This window comes from Thunnus albacares, chromosome 17, assembly GCF_914725855.1.
Source record: "Thunnus albacares chromosome 17, fThuAlb1.1, whole genome shotgun sequence".
In the NCBI taxonomy this organism is placed as follows: Eukaryota; Metazoa; Chordata; class Actinopteri; order Scombriformes; family Scombridae; genus Thunnus; species Thunnus albacares.
The window spans coordinates 22,965,989-22,990,718 of NC_058122.1; the positions used below are offsets into that span (position 1 = coordinate 22,965,989).

General features: G+C 40.4%; 1 protein-coding gene across 3 annotated transcripts in view; it reads right to left on the minus strand.

Annotated features, from left to right (window-relative positions):
• Positions 1 to 24,730, minus strand: part of asic2 (acid-sensing (proton-gated) ion channel 2) — a 409,078-nt gene that overhangs the window by 11,078 nt on the left and 373,270 nt on the right. For all 3 annotated transcript variants that reach the window (XM_044330847.1, XM_044330848.1, XM_044330846.1), the window contains 4 exons: positions 16,003 to 16,153; positions 4,225 to 4,352; positions 1,009 to 1,159; positions 589 to 645 (listed from right to left, as the gene is read on the minus strand). In XM_044330847.1, coding sequence (XP_044186782.1) covers positions 589 to 645; positions 1,009 to 1,159; positions 4,225 to 4,352; positions 16,003 to 16,153 — 487 coding nt within the window. The remainder of the gene's footprint in view (positions 1 to 588; positions 646 to 1,008; positions 1,160 to 4,224; positions 4,353 to 16,002; positions 16,154 to 24,730) is intronic.

The window sequence follows — 24,730 nt, forward strand, 5'->3', positions numbered from 1 at the left end:
AGGAAATATGACACATTATCAATCTGACTATCCATCCATTAAATTGAACTGTAATACTGCAGCCTCGATCCGCTCTGACGTCGGTTATTTACTTGATGAGGCCTTCACACAAGGGGGAATATTAAGATGACTCCTGTTCTCTTGATTAACCAGAAAGTAGTGACACACACACTTTCCACCATAAAAAGAGCACTCCTGTAGCCTTATTAGTAGAACAGTGCCGTGCCTACGTGCCGAGTTATTCCTTGACTGTACAATTCCCTTTTTAAATGAGGTCCAATTACAGACAGAGAGGACGTACAGTATGGCGGAGGCTGTCACTCATTTCTGAGTTTTTTTCTTTTCTTTCATCAGTGTTTTGGCATTTACGATGATAAACTGTAACTGCTCTTAAGTCGAGCCGTCTCAAGGTTTAAATTCTCTCCGATGTTGCTCGTTGATCTTTAAAGCAGGTTTAGCGTTAAAGCTCTGTATCAACAGGAGGAAAAAAAATTATCCTAATCCTCGCCGAGGCAAATAATGATATGTAAACCAGCGTACAGTATGTGAGTTTCGTCTTTGTGAGGTTGTGTGTATACATGGACTTACCAAGGGCAGGCTCAGCGCAGTCTTTGTACTGCTCGGGCGTACAGTATGAAGCATCACCTAGGAAGAATATGAATGAAAACTTAATAAGAAGAATTCAGTCAATGTTAGAGTTAAAACATTAAGTCCTTGGAAGACTCTCCAAACAAAGTGTAATCAGTTGGATGAATCTAGAAACAAATGTGAGGCGCAGCACCTTTTTCCTGCCAGGCACATAATCCCAAGGCTTTTTTAAATGCCGACACCTAATCCAGTATTGACTTGTCATATCAATATGAGCCTTCTCAATGCCGTTTAATCTCACATAAAACACTGCAACCTTGCTGAAAACTCCTGTTGATGAATACATGCTCAATACACCACCCACAATGTCAGGATGTTCCTTTTTTTTTCTGAAGTTAGTACAGCAGCGGTGGTGCTTACCTGGCATGTGCACCATCCTGCAGTTGCAGTTCTCAACGATGTAACGTGTTTCACAGTCAATCCTACAAGCGGTTACGCTGTAGACCTGGAAGAAGCCAGACTCCAGAGCCTTCGACTCGCACTCTCCCCACGGGGGAGGCAGGTAGGTCAGCTATAAAATGAAAGAGGAGATTTCAGGTTAGTGGGGAAGCAAGATGGATAACTACAAAATATAATAAATACATAGAGAGTATATGTATTAAATCCAAAATGTGGACAGCAGCTCTCAGAAATGCGTTCCTTAGTCCTTGAAACGCAGCCAGTGTACCAGGCGGTGCAGAAAACAATTCAACAGATAGCCAGACTCTGTTGGAAAAAATCCCATAACACCCAGCTACGGGAGCACAAAAACTCCAAATGTTCTCCTAATGCTCCTGCCGCTCTGAAGACTGGGACAGCAGATGAGGAACGAGGGATGCCGGGCCGAGCAGTGTGAAGGCCCATCTGCTCTACAACATAAGCAGAGCGCACTTGCCACGCACTCAGTATCTATCACCCACTCTGTTCCCCAGTTCCCTACGTTGTCATCACAATGCATCCCGAGCGAGGCAGCTCCCTCTGCCAAAAGAGCAATTTTTTTGGATGAGGCATAACACAATATCCTGCCAGGTGAAATTTGGCAACGGTTTACTTGTTAGTACTGACAGAATTTGAAACCGTACCCCTCCTATCGAGCGATGTTGTTATCTATGCTTTCGAAAGAGTTTGATGCTGTAGGTCTACGGATGCAATCACTATCACCGACACTCGGGACAATAAATTCAAACACAATCCAAACAGCAATCAAGTATGCTGAATATTTGAGAGTCCCAAAAGCCTCTGGCCATTTCTGGGCAAGGCTATAATGTCTCCTGTGATAATTAAACATGCCCTCCCTGATGCCAGCAGCAAGCGCAAGCAATAAATACCGGCATCTTGACGCTATTAATTTTATTAGGGACTTAAGAAAGGTGCTCTTCAGCAATCCTTAACCTTTAAAATCACCTTCACACCTCAGCTAATCTTCTCTTCTGGCCTAATTAGAGTCAACTGTGGCTGATTCCAGATCTGATTATTTCTCCGTAATCAGATAATCCGAGGTGCTCAATATCACTTTTCACTGTGTTGGGACCTGCTGACCTGATTATGGTCTATCTAATAAGAGCTGAGGCCTGTGCCCCACTCAGTGTTTTATTAATCAATATTTCATTCCCATTATACCGCAACAATGCTTTAATTAGGCTTTATAATTTGGTCAGTAAGGGACATTGTTCAAAAAGTTGGATTTAAGAACAAGGTGGTGCTTTAATAAGGTCATTGTTTTTGCATTGGTTGGGTGAGCTGAGACTGAGACTTCTGACTGCAGGTTGGACCTCAACATGAAATCACAAATTCAAAAAAAATGCCCTCTGCTGTGGGTTTTTTTTTTTTTTTTTTTTGTCCCTGACAGCACAGAGCTATACTGAAATACAAAGACCCTGAGCTTGAATCAAGAAGCAGTAAAGGAATAATGGTATAATGGAGAGTTTTTTTTTTTCCTTGGGAAGAATGACTTTCCAAGTAACCAAGGGAGCACCCTGTCTTTTAGCTTCAGTCAAAAAAGCCCACAGAGAGGCAATTTCTATGTCTGGAGAGCTTAAATCTAAAATTGTCTGCCTACGCTTGAGGACTCATTCAGCCTTTACCACAGGCTTTGGAGTTTTGTGCCTTACATACTTGATGAAGCATCTTTGATCTAGGCCTGATATTATTAGCCAAAATTAGTTCATTTAAACTCTTTGTCAAGGTCATTTTCACAGGCAGACTGATTGGTATCCATTATAAAGATCCGATAATCACCAGTTTTTTTTTTTTTATCACTCTCCACAAGGCCCCATCTCGAATCTCTGCCCCAGATACTCTACCCAATCATCATTATCGTGATTGTTTTTGGACATGTTTGAAAGTGCCCTCAGGTTTTTTGCAGAAGAAGAATCTTGAAGAGACAGGTGGGAGCTTCTCACAGTAAGAGGGTTTTCTCAGACTTTACACAAAGTGCAACTCTGCATTAATTAGCCGGAGCTAAATTTACAGTCTTTCCCGCTGTGCGTGCTTGTGGAGAGGGGCAGTGTTTTCACAGCAGGCAAGCAGAGGAGGGTCTGTCTTCGCCCTGCCAGTCACAGAAGTGGGCTGACAGATGAGCAGAGACTGAAACCCTGGAGGCTCATTACCCAGGAGGCCTAACCACATCTCTAGATCTCACTCTGCTCCTCCCTGGCTGCCGCTGAGGCGACTCTCTGTATCGCAGCACCACATCGAGCTGTCGTGAGGCGAGATTTCACCTAAACTGTGTTGAATTAAAACTGAACTCCTCAATATCTGTATTATATTATCTGCTATTTCATTCACCCTCACTGAAAGCCAGAGTTGCCAAAGGAAAGGAAATGTAATTGTTATGCCAGAGGACATCTAAAAAAAAAAAAAAAAAAAATAGAGGGCAATAATTAATCTTGACAGAAATCTGTCTCCTCAGACAAGGACAAGGACTGGTGAGCCAGACAATACCTCTCCCAAAAATTAACTTGGAGGCAGAAAAACAGAAAGAGGTAGACAGAAAGAAAATAGAGACATAAGCAACGGCAGAATTAATAACCTTAGCAAAATGACACAGCTGAGAGGAGTCAAAACATAGGGACACTCAGCTCGGCAGTTTAGAAACACATTTTCCTGTAGCTTGCTCAGGATGGAAAAGGAAAAAACCACCGTGTGAAGTGGAAACCTCCAGTGACAGAGAAAAAAAAGGCTATTTACATCAAAAATGTTCAGCTGTGTATATTTGTGAGACCTGCAGCCTTTAATATCAGCCTTGTGTGATGGAACAAAGCTTCAGTGTGATTGAGTGGGGCTGAGTTAGAGTGAAGCACCTCTCTATCAGCAAGGTCAAAGCCACTGACAGAGAGGGAAGTTATCATTTGTCAGTCAACAATCACCAAGAGACCACAGAGGCCAATTGAGGGTCCAGAGGGTATTGAGACACGCATACATGCACACAATCCCATCATGCCTGTTATGGCAAGTTATTTATCACTGATTTTTTTTTTTTTTTTTTTTTATCTCTTGAGCGATAAGCCGAACGTGAGGATTAGTGGTGAAAAACAGCACAAGGAAGAGAAATGATTATAAAAAGCTATTAACCGTGTATCAGACAGGGTCACCTACCCTCTGCTCCTGTGTGGCTACAAAAGTCTGGAAGCCAGGGGCCACGCCAAAGCCCAGCTCATGAACGAACGGGGGCTCCACCTGGCTGTGGATCTGCACCCGCACACCTGCCTCGAAGGCTGTATCCTCTGGAAAGAAGACAGATGGAAAGATCCGGTTAGCTGATTTATTCAGTCAATAAACAAGAAGAAATGTGCAAAAAAAAGAAAAGAAAAATATGTCTTTGGCTTTTTGACTGGTTCATATGAACTGCTTATGGAACAGAGGCACAAAAAAAGCTATTTACACTCAGCAGATGCTGGTACACAGAGTCAGAAACTGAAATTCATGTTTGAAACCTCTCAGCACCTGGGGCTTCTGGCTCAAGGATTGCTTTTAAGAAGTCTTTATTATAACACACAATTTCTTAGATGTGCTATTTGATTTGTCTTGACATCAAGTACAGGTAGTGAGAAAGGCTCGGTGCTGACTCCAAGGACCTTTATCCTGCCATTCAGAGCACTCATATGCACACACACACACAAGTGCGTGGGCAAGGGCGAAGAGAGACATTACATTTATGGGAAAAGAGAGAGCAGTCTTTGTAGAAATCGATAACGTTCTCTCTCCATGTCCTCACATTCACTAGTGTGCTCTCGGACATTCAAGGCTTCCCCAGGCCACCTGATCAGCCAGACACTTCAGGGTACTTTGGAACCAAGACATCGTAACCTTTCAGCCTCACAAGATATACACACACACATACACAGCAGTATAAACCCACTAGGACACAGTCATCAATCAAACATCTACAGCAACTGATAAGGCAACAGCTTGGATGAATTCACATGAAAAAAAAAAAAATAGAAGAGGGATAGAAGGGATGAAACATACTTTTTTTGGGTTGTGTGTGTAAAAAGGAGAAGAGAGGGCATAAAAGAGGGGAATTAATCATGTTGTGTCCTATTCTATGCAGCGTCTGTTCCGTCCTTTACATTTTACTATCATGTCCTGTGTATTAATGAAGGTCTTGTGCTGTTATGAGGTTGTCAAGTCTTTGTCCTTTCATTTATGTCTCATTCAACACTGTCCAGCTCAGGGACTTGGCCTTTTTAACATGTTCATTGTACCATTATGAAGCCATTATCTTCCTGTGTATTTATAACAAAAAAGGAGCCATGGTGAGTTTTGTGAGTGTTGTGTGCATCCTTGAGGTATAACAAATGTGTTATATGCTTTTCCTTCCTCATAAAACATTTCCAAAGCTGATTTTTTAAGTATTTTAAATCCTGCGTTGTTTACATCCGTGTTTACTAGCTTGCAGTCTTCCTCTTCCCTTCCTTCGTTGGCACATTGCTGCATTTCTTGGCACATTGCAGCCACCTGTACATCAGTAGAATAATGTGAAACAATTGGCAGGAAGGTGTATCGCCATCACCCAGGTGCACATGCACATGTGTTTGCATCCTTGTGCAGGTGCATGAGACAAATGAAACTATTAACTAATGTTACTAGAGGTCAGAAACTCCACAGGGTGCCTTTAAGTGGACAATCAAAAATTACACCCATATGTCATGTCACTGTTGTGCCTCCACCTTCTGGGAGGGCTTTTCCACCAGATGTTGGACCCTGACTGCAGAGATTTGCTCCCATTCAGCGACAAGGACATTAGTGAGGTTGGCCACCGATGTCCCGCAGTCAGTGTTGCAGTTCATCCCGAAGGTGTTGGGTGGGGGTTGAGGTCAGGGCTTTTGTGCAGGCCGGTCAAGTTCTTCCACATCAAACTTGGAAAACCAATTATTTCTATGCCTCGCATTATGCACAGGGGCATTGTCATGTCGAAAATGGAAAGCGACAAACACAAACTGTTGCTGCAAATGTTGGAAAGGCGCTATCCTTTAAATATTACTGCATGGTGAAGCTTTAACATTTCCTTTAATTGGAACTAAGGGACCCAAACCATGAAAAACAGCCTCAGGCCACAAGTACAAACTATGTGAACAGGGTCGTTTCTTATTTATAGTTGGTTGACTTAATCCCACTGCCATTCAATGACACTTTGTCACATGATTTTGCCATGATTTATTGTTAATATAATAATATAGCATGTTATAGGAAAGCATATGATATTCAAGAATGTGCCCTTACAATGCTTTTTGGCATGATGCTCCATTAGCAGCCATAACACAGCTAATGTGGATCTCATACAATTAGCTACTGTTGTCCAAAAACTATTAAAAACACATAAAAGAGCCGTATTGTTGCACTGGGTGACATATCCCTTCATTAAAACGAACACTAGACAGTGTAAACAAAGAACCACGTCCCTGAGTCTCCATAGTGATGTCTGTAAACACAAAAATGATTCAGAATCAACTACGACAGCCTTGTTCATTGTTATAAAGGAGAATGTCGCCCAGTGCGACTGTGTGGCTCTTTTGTGTTTTTACATAGTTTTTGTTTGAGAGCTCTATGGCAAAGAGGAATGAGCAAATACAATAACTTAGTAGCAGACATTCATTATTGGTTTTGGTTCTTGTCAAGGAATTTGTTGATAATTATACAAAAATAAAATAACAACAGTTTTATCCAAGTTTGTTTTTAGTCAGAAACTCAATAACATAACTGCTAAATGCAGCTTTTACTACCCTTTATGACCAATAAGCAGCACTATGGTCACTGTTTCAACTGATCCTTCCCATGTTGCAAAAATATGCATGTATTTGTTCAGCTGTTGAATGCTGTAATGTTAATGCCAAAAAACATCAGATGTGTACATTTGTAAAACAAAGTGCTCGCTGAAAGATAAACATTCACACTCTAATTTATTGGCTGCATATGTAATGGTCTCAATCTCTGAAGTTTTGAAGGGAGTACTGGATAATATTAGAACAGTTGAGAACGGACTGATTATGACTTCATGCAGAAACTTGGCATTTTTCTCTGCTATTACTGGCTGCATTTAAAAAAGCTTTTTGCTTTTACCAATACATGAGACATTCAACATGAACAAACTGCCAAAATAATGATCTAAAATCATCCACTGTTATTTATACACTGTACTACATGACATTAAACAGGACAAAGAAGAGGCATGTAAAGACAGAGGTCTAATCAGGTGCAGGTTGGGTCTTGGGTCGGTAGGTCCAACACCTGAGTGGATCTGCTATCAGCTCTGATTACAGGGTGTATCAAAATCATCACAGGAGAAAAATATGTCTTTTGGGGTGATTTTACATTGATTTTTAAGACATGTGTCTACTCTTTCTGACTGAGGCTGCTTGTTATGTTGTTTGGCATCATGCTGCTGCCAGTGTTGGAGTTGCTCTGTTTGGGTCAAAGGCATTTTGGATCGGGTCTGATCATCTTTGGGTCTATTTTAGACATATATTGACTGTCTTCAGATCGGGCTTCATTTATTGAAAATACTTCTATGTACGAGGAGGGACCCTATGATTCCTGGAAGCCATCGATAGCACGGGAGTAGGGTGTAGTTATTAGATTTGCCGCTAGGTAGTGTATGCCTACAGCCTGGTTACATTAAAATTGGGAGTGAAAGACGGAAGATTCACCACCGTGAAAAAAAAATCCATGAAGAGAAGCACTGGGACAAGTATATCACATCTCAAAGAGAGTACTTTGAAGGAGGTTAGAGAGATACTACTGAAAGATTCATACCACAGTTTTCTCTAACAATTCTGGGATTTTTTGGGTCCCCTCTTTATGTCTGTAGATTTTTTTATCAGTCTGTTTTAAATGAAATCCAAAAGTTTGGACCAATGTAGACCTCTGGTCAGGACAAATGGGGCATTAGGTATTGAAAAGAAACAAAGCCATGGGTGAAATTCCCACTAGGGCTATAACTATCTATTATTGTCATTGATTAATCTGCTGATTCGTTCTTTCCTTTAATTGATTAATCTTTTGGTCATTGAAATGTCAGTCAAGTCCAAAGTGATGACCTCAAATGTTTGTCTCACAATCATATAAGAGTATCAATTGAGAAGCTGGAGGTACATAACGTTTGACATTTTGCTTTGAAAATTATGCAAATGATTAATAATAGCAATAATTGCCAGGTAATTTTCTATTGATTGTCTAGTTGGTTAATTGACTGATTGTTTCACCTCTAATTATCACCCAATATTCCTATAATACACTAGATTTACTACTTGTTACACTCCAGTCAGATGACCAAATTGATTATTTTTTTCAGTGTACAATCAGAGACCAATCAGTGATGATACAAACATAGAGAACACTGAATAAACTGATATCTGCAGAGTAAATAGTGATTAATTGAGACACTGGATTGGGACTGTTTTATTTCACACAACAAGACATTCATTTACCCAGAACAAAATAGCAACGACACAATGATATCTTACTTAGTGGGGGTGAAAATGAGTATCTGTATTTGTGCACTGTGTGTTTGTCTGAAGGAAACAATGAGAAAATGTGCATGTGTACGTGTTAAAGATCAGAGCCAACGGGGCCTTGTTGCACTTGTTTTTGCTCCAGTCAGTTCAGTTCTCCTCATCAAAAGATGATCAAGAGGTTCATGGATAACAACGTTTGTTATGTCTGACCGTAGTTTCTATGTGTTTCATCTCCGCTATCGCACTCATTTGACTTAAAATCACTCAACAAAGTAAGAGCTGCGGACTACATTATGATGCTATCTGTTGCTACGATCCTAACTTAGATCTTGCTGCTTTGTATGAAAGTGAATAAATTCAAGTGGTGTTCTGGTTTCACCTCTGCTCCCCTTCAGCATTACAAGTATTTCTTAAAAACATGAAAAGGGAGAGGAGAAGATCATCTGGGGTAAATGAGAAAATATGTCTGTGCACGCATGAGTGTAGAAATGTTTGTCAGAAACAAACATTTTTCCCCAGTTTCTGTCACATTCAGGACTGGGGCATGTCAGGCTCGGTTTGTGTTGTGGATTTAATGTGTGACAGTTGAACATATGGAGATCAGAGTCAGTTGTTGGCAAGCTGAAGCAACATTTCAAGCGTATCCTCAATGGGTGTCTCTCTTTATGTAAAACATACGTTTGGTGATATTCTCTGTTTTTCTTACTGTTAAAAAAAAACATGACCAAAAGCAACAATGAATTGATCCTAACAGGTGTTATCTCTGTGTCCAAAGTGTTCCTCTGTGCCATAGAGCTCCATTGTTATCCAAAAATTATTAAAGACATCAGTGAGTCTCGCTGCTGCACTGGCATGATGTGTTCTTTCATTATAGTGAACACACACACTGTAGTTTATTTGAAGTCACACATCATCCTGCTGCCTGAAATACTCACTAAAGCACCAAACGTGTATTAATCCGCTACTGAAATTGTTCCCAACAAATACACGACTTAATCCTGTTTGAGTAACGTTTGCTGAGAACAGTGCCCACCTGTTTTTTGGAAATTTCTTAGCCTTTTTATTTTTAAAGAAGCTATAATTAAACATCTATTTACATGAGATATATGGAGGAACAGCATGTAAAGTGTTTCATTAACTGATATCTAATTGGACAATAGAAACAGGAATTAAATGATTTTACAGATTAATTAATTAATCCATAAATAAATATTATATAATAATAATAATAACATATTATATATATTAATTACTCTAGATATCTGTTAATGAAATGTTTTGTAACTATTTCCCTGGCACATTTGGTCCTCCGTACAGATAGGATAGGGAAGTCTAAAAGGTCTGAGATGTTTTGACAATAACAGAAATATAAAATAATTTCCAGCCTTATACTTTAATTATTAAAAATGTTAAATACCTAAGAACTGAGAGCAAATGTGTTTGATAACTGCATTCACTCATTTCTTATTTATTTTATCTTTTTATTTTCCTATCACTATTGAGATGCTTCTTTCACTATTATATTGTCTGTTGTAGCTATTATAAAACTCAATATACTATTTTTCACAAAACAAACAACTCAACATGTCCACACTTGACCTTCAAAATTCATTCTTGACCTACTGTCAACAGCAGTTAACAAAGCAGTCTGGCTACAAGGACCATTTAGAGGCTGTTCTGGATCTTTCCATCCTATCCACCTAGTTGTCATGGAAATTTCCATTTTTTTCTGAACACTTAAAGGACTTCTCAACCATATTTTCTTAGAAGATTATGCTTAATGCTTTTGGATTTTCTTATGCTTGCTCATATTGAGGTAATTTTGTATCCTCAATTGTATATTAAGCACATTTGTTTGACATAGAAAAACAAAGGGAGGCTGCTACAGAAGAAGAAGCTCCAACACCATGGCAAGCTAAGCTGTTATATTTGCCCAGTTTGCACAAAATGTTATTATTGTAATTTCGCTGTCAAGCACAAATGTACTTTGCGAAGGCACAGAACAAATCAAAATTTACAACAAGACTGAAATTGAAAGAAAAATATCGTCTAAACAGCAAGTAAATGAGCATTGCATCCACAGACGGCTTGAGTCACCCTCCTGTGTATTGCTGGTGTTCACCAACAACAGCAATAATTAAAGTTATATCCTCGCCAGTGTAAGAAAGTCTGATCCACAAAAAGGAGAACAGCTCTCACAAGTTTTCAGGAAGCAAAAGCAATTGTTTGACACACACACACACATAGAATATTGACGCAAACATAACACTGACCGAACGCCACAAAGGGAAATGACACAAGTTGAAAAGATAAAAGGATCAAGGACTTTCCACTTCCACTTTGCACTCGGTTTAACCTGTTGTTGAACAAACATCCCTCTGCTCCTTTCAGACACTTCTAAGAGTGCTTTTTCTCCGTCGCTTTGATTAATAACAGCAGACATAAAGCACGCAGAGAGCATGGTGAAAGTCTAGCACTCAAATGCTTGTCTGGCTTTACTCGCCTGTTTGCCACATAAAACGGGAGCTAAGATTTAAGATGATGGATGGCACACTGATGGAAAACAGAAAAACAGAAGACAGAAAGCTCAGACTGGTGATAAGTCCCGCCAGTGTTTATCTACAGAGTGATGTAGCTGTAAATAAAATCAAGGATAGCAACTAATAAAAAGATTTAAAAAAAAAAAAAAAAGGGGGGTACAAAGTAAAGAAGCAATCAATAAGAGGAAGAGAATCAAATAAAACAACAGACAACAGAGCAAAGTCAGCCAAAGAGACACAAAAAAAACACGTATCATGCTTCTCTCATTTTCAGGGAGAAGATAAAACAGAGGTCAATATCTCAAGAAGTCTTTGCATATCTCTCAAATTATGCATTACTCCATCAATGATGCTGTTAAAAATAGACATAGTGGTTGAGCACAATGTAAATGGTTGCTTGGAAACTCTGAAATGTCAGATTTACAAGTTTAGCTTCTGTACATGAGCGCTGATACGATATGAAGCAAAACTCTGTGATGTGTACGATGAAGAAGAGACGACGTCTCTGATTTAAGAAGAAACGGAACTTGAATGTTAATGCGGTCTCACAGGCGGTGATGTGCTCGAAGGGCTTTTCCCCACAATGCAAACATTTTATAGCTTCGCCGCTGAAGGAAAACATGTGGTGGGTGCCGAGTGTTTAAACAGACTACTTTGATCAAGACTGTCGGAGAGGCCTGTCCAAGGCTGAAACACCAGACAGATTTTTTAAAAAACAGGTCAGGCAGGACTTGATCTGATTATTAAACATATTAAAATTTAAAACATGAAATATTTCAATAGCTGCGCTAAGTTCATAGATGTGAAAAGGGGGGCATAACGAGAACTTTTACATTATGAAAACCGTCAGCGTTCGACGTGCTGGAAGCTATTTTAAATGAATTTTAAATAACGATTCTAAGCATTTCTGAAATGAGCAATCCCAAAAACAAAAAGGAAGGTGTGGGGATGTTTTCCCTGCTACGGAGATCTGTGCAGCCGGCGTCTATGGGACCAAAGGTTACACTTTTCCCTGCTCCGGTACATCTCAACTAACAAATCAAGGAGCAGAAACAACACTTCAAAACCATTGATGGTCTGATATAGAATCCTAATGACTCAGATTGATTTCCCTCTGTCTTCTGCGTTAATATTTAAAGTAAATTCATGAAAATATCTTCCAGACAGCCACAGTAAGGATGGAAATAAGACGGACAGACACATGCAATACATTTATTATTACCATCACTGAGTAGCTTGGACAGCAACACTGTGAGGAGAACGCTGGGTATCCAGGCAACAGGCCATCTGTTTTCTCCCACCACTCAAACATATATCAGTCCTGTTCATCTCTCACACCCTGAAACACGTTGTGTTTTCAATGCTTGTCCATCATGATAAAGTGAGGAGGAGTAGTATGGCTTCCCTACAGCTCCCAGGAGAGAACAGTGTGCTAATAGAACCTCGGAGACCACCTGCTGGCCTCTGGATGATGGACATTAAGAAACGCCAAAGGAGGGGAGAAAGTTTGGGGACTGGATAGAAAAAAAAGATAATTGGTGGGCAGAGATGGAGGAAGAGTCGTCGCGCTCATCATGTCTGCACAGCTCAGGGACCTGGCTCGGTTGAGGAGACACTGCGCTCCCTGCTGAGGCTGACTCAGCTCATCTGGGCTAATTAAACCACACAGGGATAAACAAGGGCACTGGAAACCGGAGCCTGCTGGGAGACGAAGCTCCGCATGCTGTCAGGATGGTGGCTGGAGAAGAGCCTGATCAAACGGAAATAAAACCAGGAGGAGCTCTGGGACCTGCTGTCCATGGGAGAACATGAGGAGGATTGATAAGATGTGGACTTTTTGATGATAGATCTTCTTTAAGTTAGAGCCCAGAGTAAATAATGTCCATCTGCTGGGCAAGCTCGTAGCTTGACTAGCTGCTGTGGGAACTCCCCTGTCTGCTCTTCCTCTGGTTTAAGACGTGAGCCAGCCATTCAATGAGCTTCACTGTGGAACCACTCAGACATCCAGCCTCCCTAAAATACACAATCTGAACCACTAACAAGATCTGTAGTACGCACATCAGCATGGAGGATAATGTAAAACTGCACCACTTTATAATAAAGATTATCAGAGAGGCTCCAGTACTCGAGTTGGAAAGGTTTTGAATGTGCATTATGATCACTAAGGAGGCTGTATTCACTGAGGAATAGTCAGCTGGCCTGAAACACAATGTATTAGGCAACTTGTTGAGGCACCTATTCACTGCGACTTACAGTGAATACAAAGCAGGAAAAGCTGGAAGTCCACAATTATTGCTGTAACAAGTGCTTGAAGTGGACTGAGGCCATATTCAGACCAAATCAGGCGTTGCGGCACACCGCCACAGTGTTGTGTGGAGGTGTGCGGGGGTGTGGCCGTGTTTATTTGTGCTCTAGATCGTAACCGCTGTGAAACAATCTGAAAATAACATTTTATTGATCCGATTCACTTTCTCGCGATCACTGCTCCCTCCCTTTCATTCGCTCTCTAGCTCACTCGACCATGGCTGCTCTCTCTCTCTCTCTTTCTCTTTTTCCTCTCTTCTTTTTTAAAATGAGTCGGGGAGCCGACAGCAAACTCTAACTTTACTTTTAACATTATCAAACAAAGAAAACTGTCCTCCCCTCTTCCCAGTCACGTCTTTGTACTCCCTCAGGTGCATCACCGCTGCAGCCAAAGTCCCCGTAGTGCTACCCCCATTCAAATGAATGGTAAAGTTTTCGCTGCAATGTCTGATTTGGTCTGGATACAGCCTAAAAAAGTTGCCAGTGCTCTAAAAATCCACTTTTAGTAACTGTGTGGATAAAGCTTTGAGTATTAGGCTTAATCATAGCATGTTAATCATAGCAATAACAATAAGATTTTACCTGATGTGCATGTAATATTCAAGAAACTACAGTATCTGTAGCTGTTAAGGACAATTTAATAACAAAACAATGTGGTAACGCTTTCTAAGTGGTCAATGGGTGCTTTAAGTAGGAGGGCTCCCTCACTGGGTCTCAAACCTCAAACTTCTAGACCACAGGCAGCTACGCTAACCAGTCAACCAAAGAATTACACTGTTGGCTAGGGGCCAGCACATCTAGTCATCCGTGGTCACTCTAACCACTCCCCTACTCTCTGGAGGGCACGGGCCTCGTCACTATGCAACAACAAATTAATTTATATGTTTAACAGGTCATAACAGAAATTGAGTATTCCAATCTGATACAACTTTTTGATGATGAACAACTGAATGATGGACATTTACATTACACTAAAAAACTCACCCTAGTCTAAACACTTAATTGACTCAAATTATAGATACAATGAAACAATTATACTTTACTTGTAGCTGTAAATTTTACTTTATGTAAACATTTGATCAACAAAAGTGACTCAGGTGCAAACCAGGCACTGGTGTTAACACTTGGTAAGTCTCAACCTTGGTAAGGGCTTGTATTCATACAGCGTTTCTCTCTGGCAGAAAAGTGCTGGCAGGGCGCTGGGATGAAGCGCTCGTGTGGTGAGAGAATCAAAAAGTTGTGTCAAATTGGAGTACTCAATTTCCGTTATGACCTGTTAAACATATAAATTAATTTCACAACGTTTTGTTTGTGTGTTGTTCTTGCATAGTGTCAATGTTGCAGGTCCGTGCCATCTACAAATAACGACCACGGATGACCAAACGCCCTGGCCCTTCACCAATGGCTCAGTTCTTTGGCTGACTGGTTAGCGTAGCCATCTGTGATCTGGGAGACCAGGTTTCCAGACCTGGTGTGGGAACCCTCCCTCATTACACATAGATTTAATTATATTTTTCTCACTTTACTTAAAGCACTCACTGACCACTTAGAGTAACTTATAATAAGTAAGTAAGTGACCAGCAGTTATGAAGTATTATGATACTCGACCATATAAGTCGTTATAAAATAAAGATTATTGTTATAGAGCATTATGAATATTGATGAGTGCTTATAACTATAATTATACAGTGCTGTAAGCAGATTATAACACATTATAACTTTGTTTATAATGCATTATAGACATGGGCGTCATAGAAACGTCAGCTCACACATCCTAAAACCTTGCACAGCTTTTATCCATTTAAAATTTAATAAGAGTTTCTGGGTGTGAAAATGTCCCTTAAATGATTTCATCAGGACACTGAATCATTGCTGTGTTAATTAGGGATAAATTAAATAATGTGAATGGAGAAAAAAAAAAACCTCCCATGGCCCAAAGGCTCAGTGTGGGAGAAGATTGGGAAAATAAAGTTTTAAAGACTTTATTTGATTTGCACAGTCTGAAATTTGCTTTGTACCAGAATTTTTTTTTCCTGCAGTAAGGATATATTCAGTTCTCATGCCAATATACTAAAAATAGGAAGAAAACAAAAAAGAAAGAGAGAAACAGAGAGAAGAGAACAAGGCAGCAGTGTATTGGACCGCAGTAGTACACCAGGTGTTTCAGTTTGGGTAAAAGAGGCATTTTAAAAGAGAGCATTATGCTAGCATAGAGGTAAATGGCTGTCCAAAACAGGTGCTGACTCATATGTGGAAATACTGAAGTGCCAGAAAACAGCCATGGCCCAAAGGCTCAATGTGGGACAGATACTGTGTGTATCCACGCGACGTACCAGCTGTAATCCACCAACATGAAGTGCCGGAGTAAAAGACACTCAACGTAACAATATATTCCTGTGATCCTGGTGGAACAAACATATAATCTTCTATAATCTTCTCTAAGTTTTCTGAAATTTTTTGACTTCCTGAGTTACATATGCGGTGTTTTCACTAATTAACTTTGATGGCGTACTCTATAAGCATGTCATGAGATGTTACAAACACACACTTCGCATGTGGATCTGTTCAAAGCCTACCCGTGTCCCCCCACACCGGCAGGTACTCGTCCTGCTGGATGTCCAGCATGATCTCCAGGCCGTTACCCGTCCCTCCCTTCATGGTGGTGCGGAGCGTCTTGCCCTCCTCTGCGGCGTTGAACATGTAGCACTTGCCGTACCTGGTGAACACCTGAGAGGGAGGAGACAAAGTTAGAGGAACGATAAGCGAGGACTCTTTACCTTTGATGCTCAGACACACACATTGCAAAGATAACCCTGCAGTACGTACACCTGCTAATTGCACGTTGATGGCGCTGCATTGTTTTAGCCAACAGCACCAATTAAGAAATCAATCTTTACTTATATGATAATGAGTTACAAGAGATTCTCACATTATTAGGTTTCATGAGTTAATGTTTGAAGCAAAATAGCACTCCAACAGCAAATAATTATCCATTAGTGTTATCTTCTTTTGCATATAATTCTTTGAATCTTTAGCTGTTTCTACTTGGTTTTTTACTCCCTTTATTTACAGATTTATGGCATTGTCACTACATATCTTAACTCGGCATGCCATATAAAGTTTTGTTATAAGTCAGGTTACTCAGAAATGCCATCATTTTGCACGTGAATGGCACTATACATGTTGTAGGATTGTTTTGTGGGATTTTTGCTGGTATGTCCACAGGTCCTCAACACATCACACATATCTGTATATGAATGAATAGAGGAGGGTGTCACTGTTACAAAGATATAAAAAAAACATGTTGATGCCCCATTCTGAGCCTCAGTAATGTAAACAAACAAACAATCCAGTATAAAAAAATCCAGTATAAAACAAGTTCATAACTCCTGATGTTTTTGTTTTTCTACTTTCTCTTTGGGATTGATCGATTATATTGAGTACCACATCTCTCGTTATGCTTTGGTTATGTACACTGAAAGTGTCATGTTGTCATGCACTGTAACCATGGATGTACAGACATTAGTCTGCTGGGTTTCCTTTGATACTGGGGAAAATATCTTAATTCTGCTGATTATGTGATAAGATTTAAAGTAAGAAGGAACACCTTTTGGTTTTTACATGATTTCAAAGCATATTTCTTATTCATCAGCAATGGACACTGAATACTGATATCATTGGAGAGTCGTGATTCCAGCAGTATGAGCATGATGTCTGTGTGCTCTTTTTTGATTAACTAATCTTATAAAGAATAACTTTATTACACACACACACACAGAGTCATGAAGGCTACAGGTGTTATTTTGAAGTGAGCGACAGGTCTGGCTGCCAGAGAGGCACTCTCCTTCATTCTCATATTATCAACCTCTCTCTGCAGAAGCCTTCAGCTTTTGAATTGTGAGCAGGTCTCAGTGGGTCAAGCCAAGAAACTGTAGAGCCCACAACAGCAAGCAACAAGTAAAAAAACAGAGGCAATTTCCATGTAATGATTTAGAAGCAGAGAGCACCCTACCATTACCAGCCCAGACTTCAATAGGGCCTCACCAAATATTACAAGAACTCTCCATTCCTTCCATATTGTGTGTGTTAACAACACAAAGACACGCTCCTATTAGAGGTACTGTATGTGGAGAACTATTTCTTTCTCTACTACTGTCTCCTCTGTTCCACCACCACCTCACCAAGAGCCACCAAATGGCTTTGAGGCATTTTTGAATAATAGATTGAGTTAAAATTGCAGAGTGCAGCTTATTTGAAAAGTATAAGTGTGTGTATGTGTAACACAAGCAAACATGTAAATGAGACTGTAGTTTTGAGGTCCCTACTCATGAATAGTAATCATCATACCAACCATCCACTTCAGTGCTGTGGTGATTGAAAGGAAGTGAGTGATGGGAACGGTTTAATAAACCAAGAGCAGTGGTGCTGTCTGGACCCCCAGCAGTGAAATGAAAATTTAAACATCAATATGTTGTTTTTATACGAGCTACACATCACAATCCATAACATATGTTCTTTGATCATTATCTCACAGTATTGAGGAAAAAAACGCAATAAGGTACAGTTTTTGATGCAATGCTGTAATTTAATGTGATCCATACACACATTTACACCTGGTAGCTTTTCTGTGTAAGAAAAAATATGTTTTAATCATAGACTGTATGTAAAGATGGACGTAGCGAGGAGCGGGTTTGAAACCTAGAGTTGCTGCTCATGGTCGGCGCCATCTTTTCCGTTTGGAGGCAGGGCATTCCAAATAAGGAGTGCGGGGTGTTGCCAGGCCCTGCTACTGCAGACCAAAGCAAATGCTAGCTTACTGGGAACACCCAGCGCTGCACACTTGGTAGCAACTTTTGCTAATCAGGTAACATTAAACTTACTGAAATATTGCATCAATAGTCCAACTCAGTGTGAGTCACAGAGCCAGGAGAGCAGCAGGTGAGAGAACTGTAAATCACAGCAGTCAATCAACGCCATACGGTAGACATCAAAACTACTGTAATACTTCAAATCTTATTAATAGAGCCAAAATTTCTAAAATGATCACCAGAACAAGCCTGAATTTAGTGATTGAGACCATAATAACTTTTTTTCTTTTCTGTATTTCTAGAGAGAAGTTGACACTTTTTGAAAAGGAGCCAGGAATTTTTGTCATCATCTAGTCTGGCGCGTAGCTGTGGGCCTGGGCGCACCCAATCAGAAGGCTTCCTTTTTTGCTAGATCATCCAGTGAATAGCAGTCAATGAGCACAATCCTTGTTTTTTGCTTGTTGTTTACCATATGATGATGATGACAGGTCATTTTGCAAATGCCGGACTGCATGCAGCCCCTCCTCTTTCACTTGGTGTACAGCTGCACATTGCACAGAGGAACAGAAGCCTACTTTCTGCTAGCTAGCTGCTTTTAATGTAGGTTAAGATAAGAAACCATGGCGAAACAAAACAGTCACAAAGAGACGTCATGAGGAGCGGAAGAAAGAGAATTCAGCACAAGTTCAGCCATTATTATCAAGCCAGACACCTACTGCTGCGCCAGTTTCTCCTCAACAAGTGCCAAACAGTAACGACACGTATGTGGCTGCCAATTTAGCCCTTTCCCCATCAGAGGCAGCAACGGGCGGCACTGTTTAAAGACTCTTTTCAACTGTCAGTCGGATAAAAACTGGCATCAGGGCATCAATGATGACGTACTCTCTGCTCTCTCTGCTCTCCTTTGAAAGAGAACTGACTGAAACTAAAAAAAATTCAGTGTTCAACACTGAGCCCCGCTGTCTCCTTCTATAATCATCAAAAGTAAGCTAATTTACAATTTTGGACTGCCTATTCCAATATTATTGTTTTATGGGTAGAGTTTTTGTTGGGTGTACGATTAGATTTAATGCTGATGTTGTTGCGTCTGCAATCTTTGTGTGTGTGGTTTATGTGGCCGCTGTGCCAAGCCATGTTCAGGTGTCATTTTTAACTTTACTGAGCATGGTGCTGGTGTACCTCTATCCATACACTTGATTAATGATGCTGTTGCATCTGTCAGCTGTGCGTGTGTGTAAATACATGGCTGCCATGCCATGATATGTATAGGTGTCATTTATAATGTTACTCAGCATGTTGGTGCTTGTAGAACTGCGCTGTTGCATATGTCAGCTGTGTGTGTGTGTGAATATGTGGTCACCGTGCCAGGCTATGTTGCTGTCATTATTAACGTTACTCAGCATGTTGGTGCTTGTGTACTTCTATCCATACGCTGTGCTGTTGCGTCTGCCAGCTGTGCATGTGTGAATATGTAACTAGAACATAACTAGAATACCTTCTAGTTCTTATGGCCTTCTTACAGCAAGAAGTTTTAGCCTAGTTAGCAAGGCCAATCAAACATATCCCTCGCTGTCTCTGTCTGTCACAATGTGGCAGTCCTTTGAGAGTATCCAACAGTGCTCCCATTTTTGTTAACAAGTTTGCCAGCTCTGCCTCCCTCATTTGCATATTGAGATAGGATCTCAATGCAGCAGAACTGAGATAATGAGGATGCTAATTTTTATTGCATGAAAACATTAATGCCTGTGATCAGATGTCAGTACTCAGACAAAACATCTCTCTACTAAAGGCAGGAATCTTTGTATGTATGTATATATGTATGTATGTCCTCCATGTATCTCAAGAACCGTTCATCCAATCGACTCCACTCTTGATGGGTGTATGGCTGGAGACCAAAGGGAGTGCAGTGTCAAATTTGGTGCAATTTGGACATGCAATATGTTTAATATTAATAAACTTTGAATAAACCAGCTGCTCTGCTCTGTGCAGGGGCAGGGCAGAGCTTCAGGGCTCTGTCAACTGACTCCAGCATGTCAGGGAGAGACCAAAGATGAGGTTTAACATGAGTCAGAGAAAAGGTGCTCTAAAAAGAGAGAAGTAGACAGCGAAAAACAGAGCTTTTGATAAAGAATAGACACTTACTCTGTGTCTAGACAGAAAGCGTAGTGTTAGCAGCATGCTTAGCAGATCAGCAGCAGCAGCATTTGACTACACAGAGAGAATTCACATACATTGCTGAGCGTAGGTCACCCACGTTTTGGAAGCACTCAGAGCCCAATACACAATGACTGTAGTCACACAAAGCCGAGCAAATACTTCCAGGAGCAGTTCAAAACCAGTTTGTCTCATATGTTCCAAGACCACGCCGATTGTGAAGCGCCACCACAGAGAAAGCACAAATATTTGGAGCAAACATAGCGTGAGCAGCATGTTTAGCAGATAAGCTAAACTCCACAGATCTACTGCATGTACTGTTACCAAATACCATTCACTTCAACATCTAGTCAATGAAAACCTGATTTTTCTGAAAGCTTCAATATATCCAACTTGGAGCTAAACATTTCAGCACTTCATGAAAAAGCAAGCAAATTTTGATGCCTCATGTCAGCAAAGGTCTGTTATTCAAGGTGATTAAATGGTTACCGTGACCAACTCTACAATTAGTCCTGGGTTGACCAATTAATAGAACTTCCATCACACATGATGTAAACACAGCATTAGGCTTGTTGAATCCAGATGTTTGTTTTATATGTAAATGAAGAGAGAAATGTTGGAAAAGGACATAACATGCTTTTTGTGATTTACAGTCGTTTATATACTGTTATGTCAGAGATCAAAAGTTCCAAAACTTAAGGTGAAAGTATATAAAAATGCTGCCTTCAAGTCAAAAGTTCAGGACTGCTTTGAATGCTCTGTGTCGTCCACTCACATATTTGGGATCAGATTTGGGCTTTGACGTGTGCAGATGTATTCGAGAAGTTTATATTTCAAGTAAAAAAAATGGGAAAAAGAAGTAACAAAAAGATCAAGAGGCTCTCCAGTCAGCAAAAAGCAGGATTAGTGTCTCTTACCCCAAAAAAATCTAACAAAAAACTTTTGGCTACCAGGGGTGTGCTGGAATACAAATATGTTATTCGGCGAAGCACAAATAGTGGGTTTTTTCGGAACATTTGATTCATATAAATATTTTAAAAATGTCAAATACCAGCACACAGGTCAGTTACATTGCTATCTTAGTCTCTGTCCTCTGCTCCACTGTTACGTCTATCAGTAGGTCTCAATGAAAGGAGTCACATCCACCTGCTACATGATCCACATTTCCTAATTTGGACATCACTCCCGAAGTTGGGGTTGTTCCCCAGAGATAAAGCTGAGCTACTGACACATGCAAAGTGCTCCCAAAGGACTCTCGACAACCTGTTGTTCCCCTTCTCCCTTCCACAAAGTTAGGTTGTAAAAAATAGGCAATAAATGAAATGTGCAAAGCAATAATAGCCTTTAAAGTTCTTCCCTACACATTACACACTGTATTGTCTCTCTGTTGGGGGTGTATAAATAGGTAGAGGTCTGTCTACAATGAGTCATCTATGATCTGGGAGACTCCAGTTCGAGACCCGGTGTGGGGACCTCCTTCATAAAGTAGTTTATTCATGAACACTTATTGTAACACTTTAATTTTCTGAAATTAAAAGTGTAATAAAAACAAAAACAGGATTTTCAAGCTGCTTTCCACTTTTACTCAAATACAAATACAAATACAAATAATTTTGGTGCCTCAACAAATACAGATACAAATACAAATACTGGGCCCTCTGCAGATCCCTTTTGGCTACACTGCATTGCGGTCTATCAAGGTTACTCTTGGTGAGATTCTTATTAATCTCTGACTTCTCTGAACTATTTCTTTTCCCTGTATGATTTCTCAGCATTGGTTGAAAATTCTGAGCTAAGAAAGAAACTTAATGTCCTCAACTTTGAGGACTAAAACCAAACCCGATGTTTACCGCTGATGTTTAATATTGTTGGAAAAAAGGCAACAAAATGAGAAGCAAAGTGCACTGCCAATAGCCGGCTTTTCAGTGCTGGAGTGTTTAAAAATGGTTTTCTATGAAATGAAAAATCCATCTCCATATCCAGCTCCTCCTCCTTTATTGACACCGGCTTTCTCATGGATGGTTTACTGACGTGATTGATTGACTAGCTAATACCATGCTGCCACAGAGGTGGTGCGGATCGGAAGAATATGAAGTACCATATTACAGGTTCATTCACCTCTGCAAAACAGAGGTGCTCCTGACAGATATGTATCTGCACAAAATAAATGACACACTAGGAGTTGCTGGAGCATAGTGAAGAGGACGGCGGATAAATATTCATGGCACCATCACTCCTCGTTTGCGGGTACAAGATGTGGCTGGGTTTTCTTTTTTTGTGGATTATTCTGCACTCACCAGACATCCCCGCACAGAGAGGAGAAGCACCACAGAGGGCCCATATGGTGGTGGTCCAACATCTAACGGTCATTTTTCATGTCTGCCGAGGCCTGGCAATCTCACCATAGCTTTACTGCATAGAACCCAGTTCATTAGCAGAAACAGTGTGTTGACATGCACCACATTACCTTGACTTCTCCTGAATTAAAGCATTTTCTAATGATGCCTCATATAAACTTCATTTACACAGCTGTCCAAACCCTCTAGAGATTGAAGTGTTCCATTTAACCCTCGCCGGCTAATTGGTCGGATACTATAGCATTAAGCGTAATTACCCAGCAGTCATTTGCTATTCCATTATATATTTGTGTGTGTGTGTTTGAAGCTGCCACAGATAGCTAAATTTCTTTTTTTTTTTTTTTTTTTGCCTTTCTGCGCAAATGGCTCCCAAGTGTCTACTGTCAACATCTTTCTCGCCCCTGGCCTCCTTAGGGAAGAATTGCTTTCAGGGGGACACTGCTAGCCCCTCTTTCACTCCTTTTGTCAAGACTGATGATGTTTGACAGACAGGTCTAGGGCTGGGTCAACATCCCATTAGACCTCAGCCAGACAGAAAGGCTCCTCTTGAGCCATTGGATGACAAAGACGCGAACAAAACCTTGACAGTAGGGTTCTGTTATTTTGCAAACCCTCGCCCCTGACCCTGTCTCTGTCTCTCTCTCTCTCTCTCACTTCCTTCCTGATTTGCCGCCTCAGGTAGGGCTGTCAGATGGGAGAAGGTAATGAGTTCTCAAAACTGTCCAGACATGTAGAATAGTGCAGGAAACACCGCTCTGCCTGGAAAATGTGCAATGGGGAAAAAAAAAGACATCAATTCTCATTTAACAAGTGAATTGCACCTGTGAAAAGGAAAATAGATAATATCGACTATAACTGTCTGTGTTATAAAGTATGTCCCAGTTGTCGTCTGTCAGTGAAAGAAAAGTTCCCTATAATAAACACCACCATGATAACGTGTGCTTGGATGTGACTTGATCAATGCCAGTGAGCCAATACAGATTTCCAGCTATTATTTGATTATTTGGTGTCCACATCACCTGCTGTGAAATGAGGTGTTATGTCCTACATTGTTAAGACTGCACTAATCAATATTTCTATATAAAACAATGGCTCAAATGACTCTGTATGAAATGAAAGATGTCACTCATCATGACAAACCCACAGGAAATTATCCCTTGATTCTGCAACATTTTCCTCATCTATACAGAGCATTTTGGAGTCTTTCAGCTCATTGTTTTGGTTTTACATGCCACAACTTTGCTTCACTTTGCTCTCATCAACCTGGTTTACAATGCAGCTGCTTTTAGCAAAAAAACCTCTCACTATGCAAAACCTGCCCAGCACCAAACAGCAAACAAACAACGCTCGAATCTAGCTGGTGAACATAGTCGAGTATTTAGCAGCTAAAGAGCTTTATTTCCCTCAGGAATTGGTGTAGACCAAAACAGAGCTAAAAGCAGAGTGAATATTGGACTTATATTAGTAAGGTGGCTAGAAACATGACTCTAAATGATTGCTAATGTTCCTCCGTCTCTGCTGGATGTGTAAATAAGCAACTACATGTCAACTTCAAAGGTGATGATATGTTAATGCTGTGTTTAAAGCTTGTTTAGCTGCCTAACAAGCGGCCAAAGGTTACCTTTTCATGACAAAAAATAACAAAAACTTTAATTCATGGTAGGACTGTGTTTGTTGCTCCTTTCTGTTCTTGTTGTTTCTGTTAAATTTAAAACATTAAATATTTTAATTGAGTCAGAGTATGAAATGTCAGAGAAGTCAAACTCAGTTGCTGCCAATATCACATTAGTTTCCCTCATTCCAAGCCAGAGGTCTGAGAGCCGATCTGCCGCCAATTAAAATGCCTTTTGACCAACAAAACACGTCTCATTAGTATTCACAGCTGCAAGTGTGAATGTCTGGAAGCGCGAAGCTGCAAACATGGCATGACCTTGCCTGTTTGCCGTGAAGTGCCTCCCACAGAGTGGAAGTCAAAGATGACATGG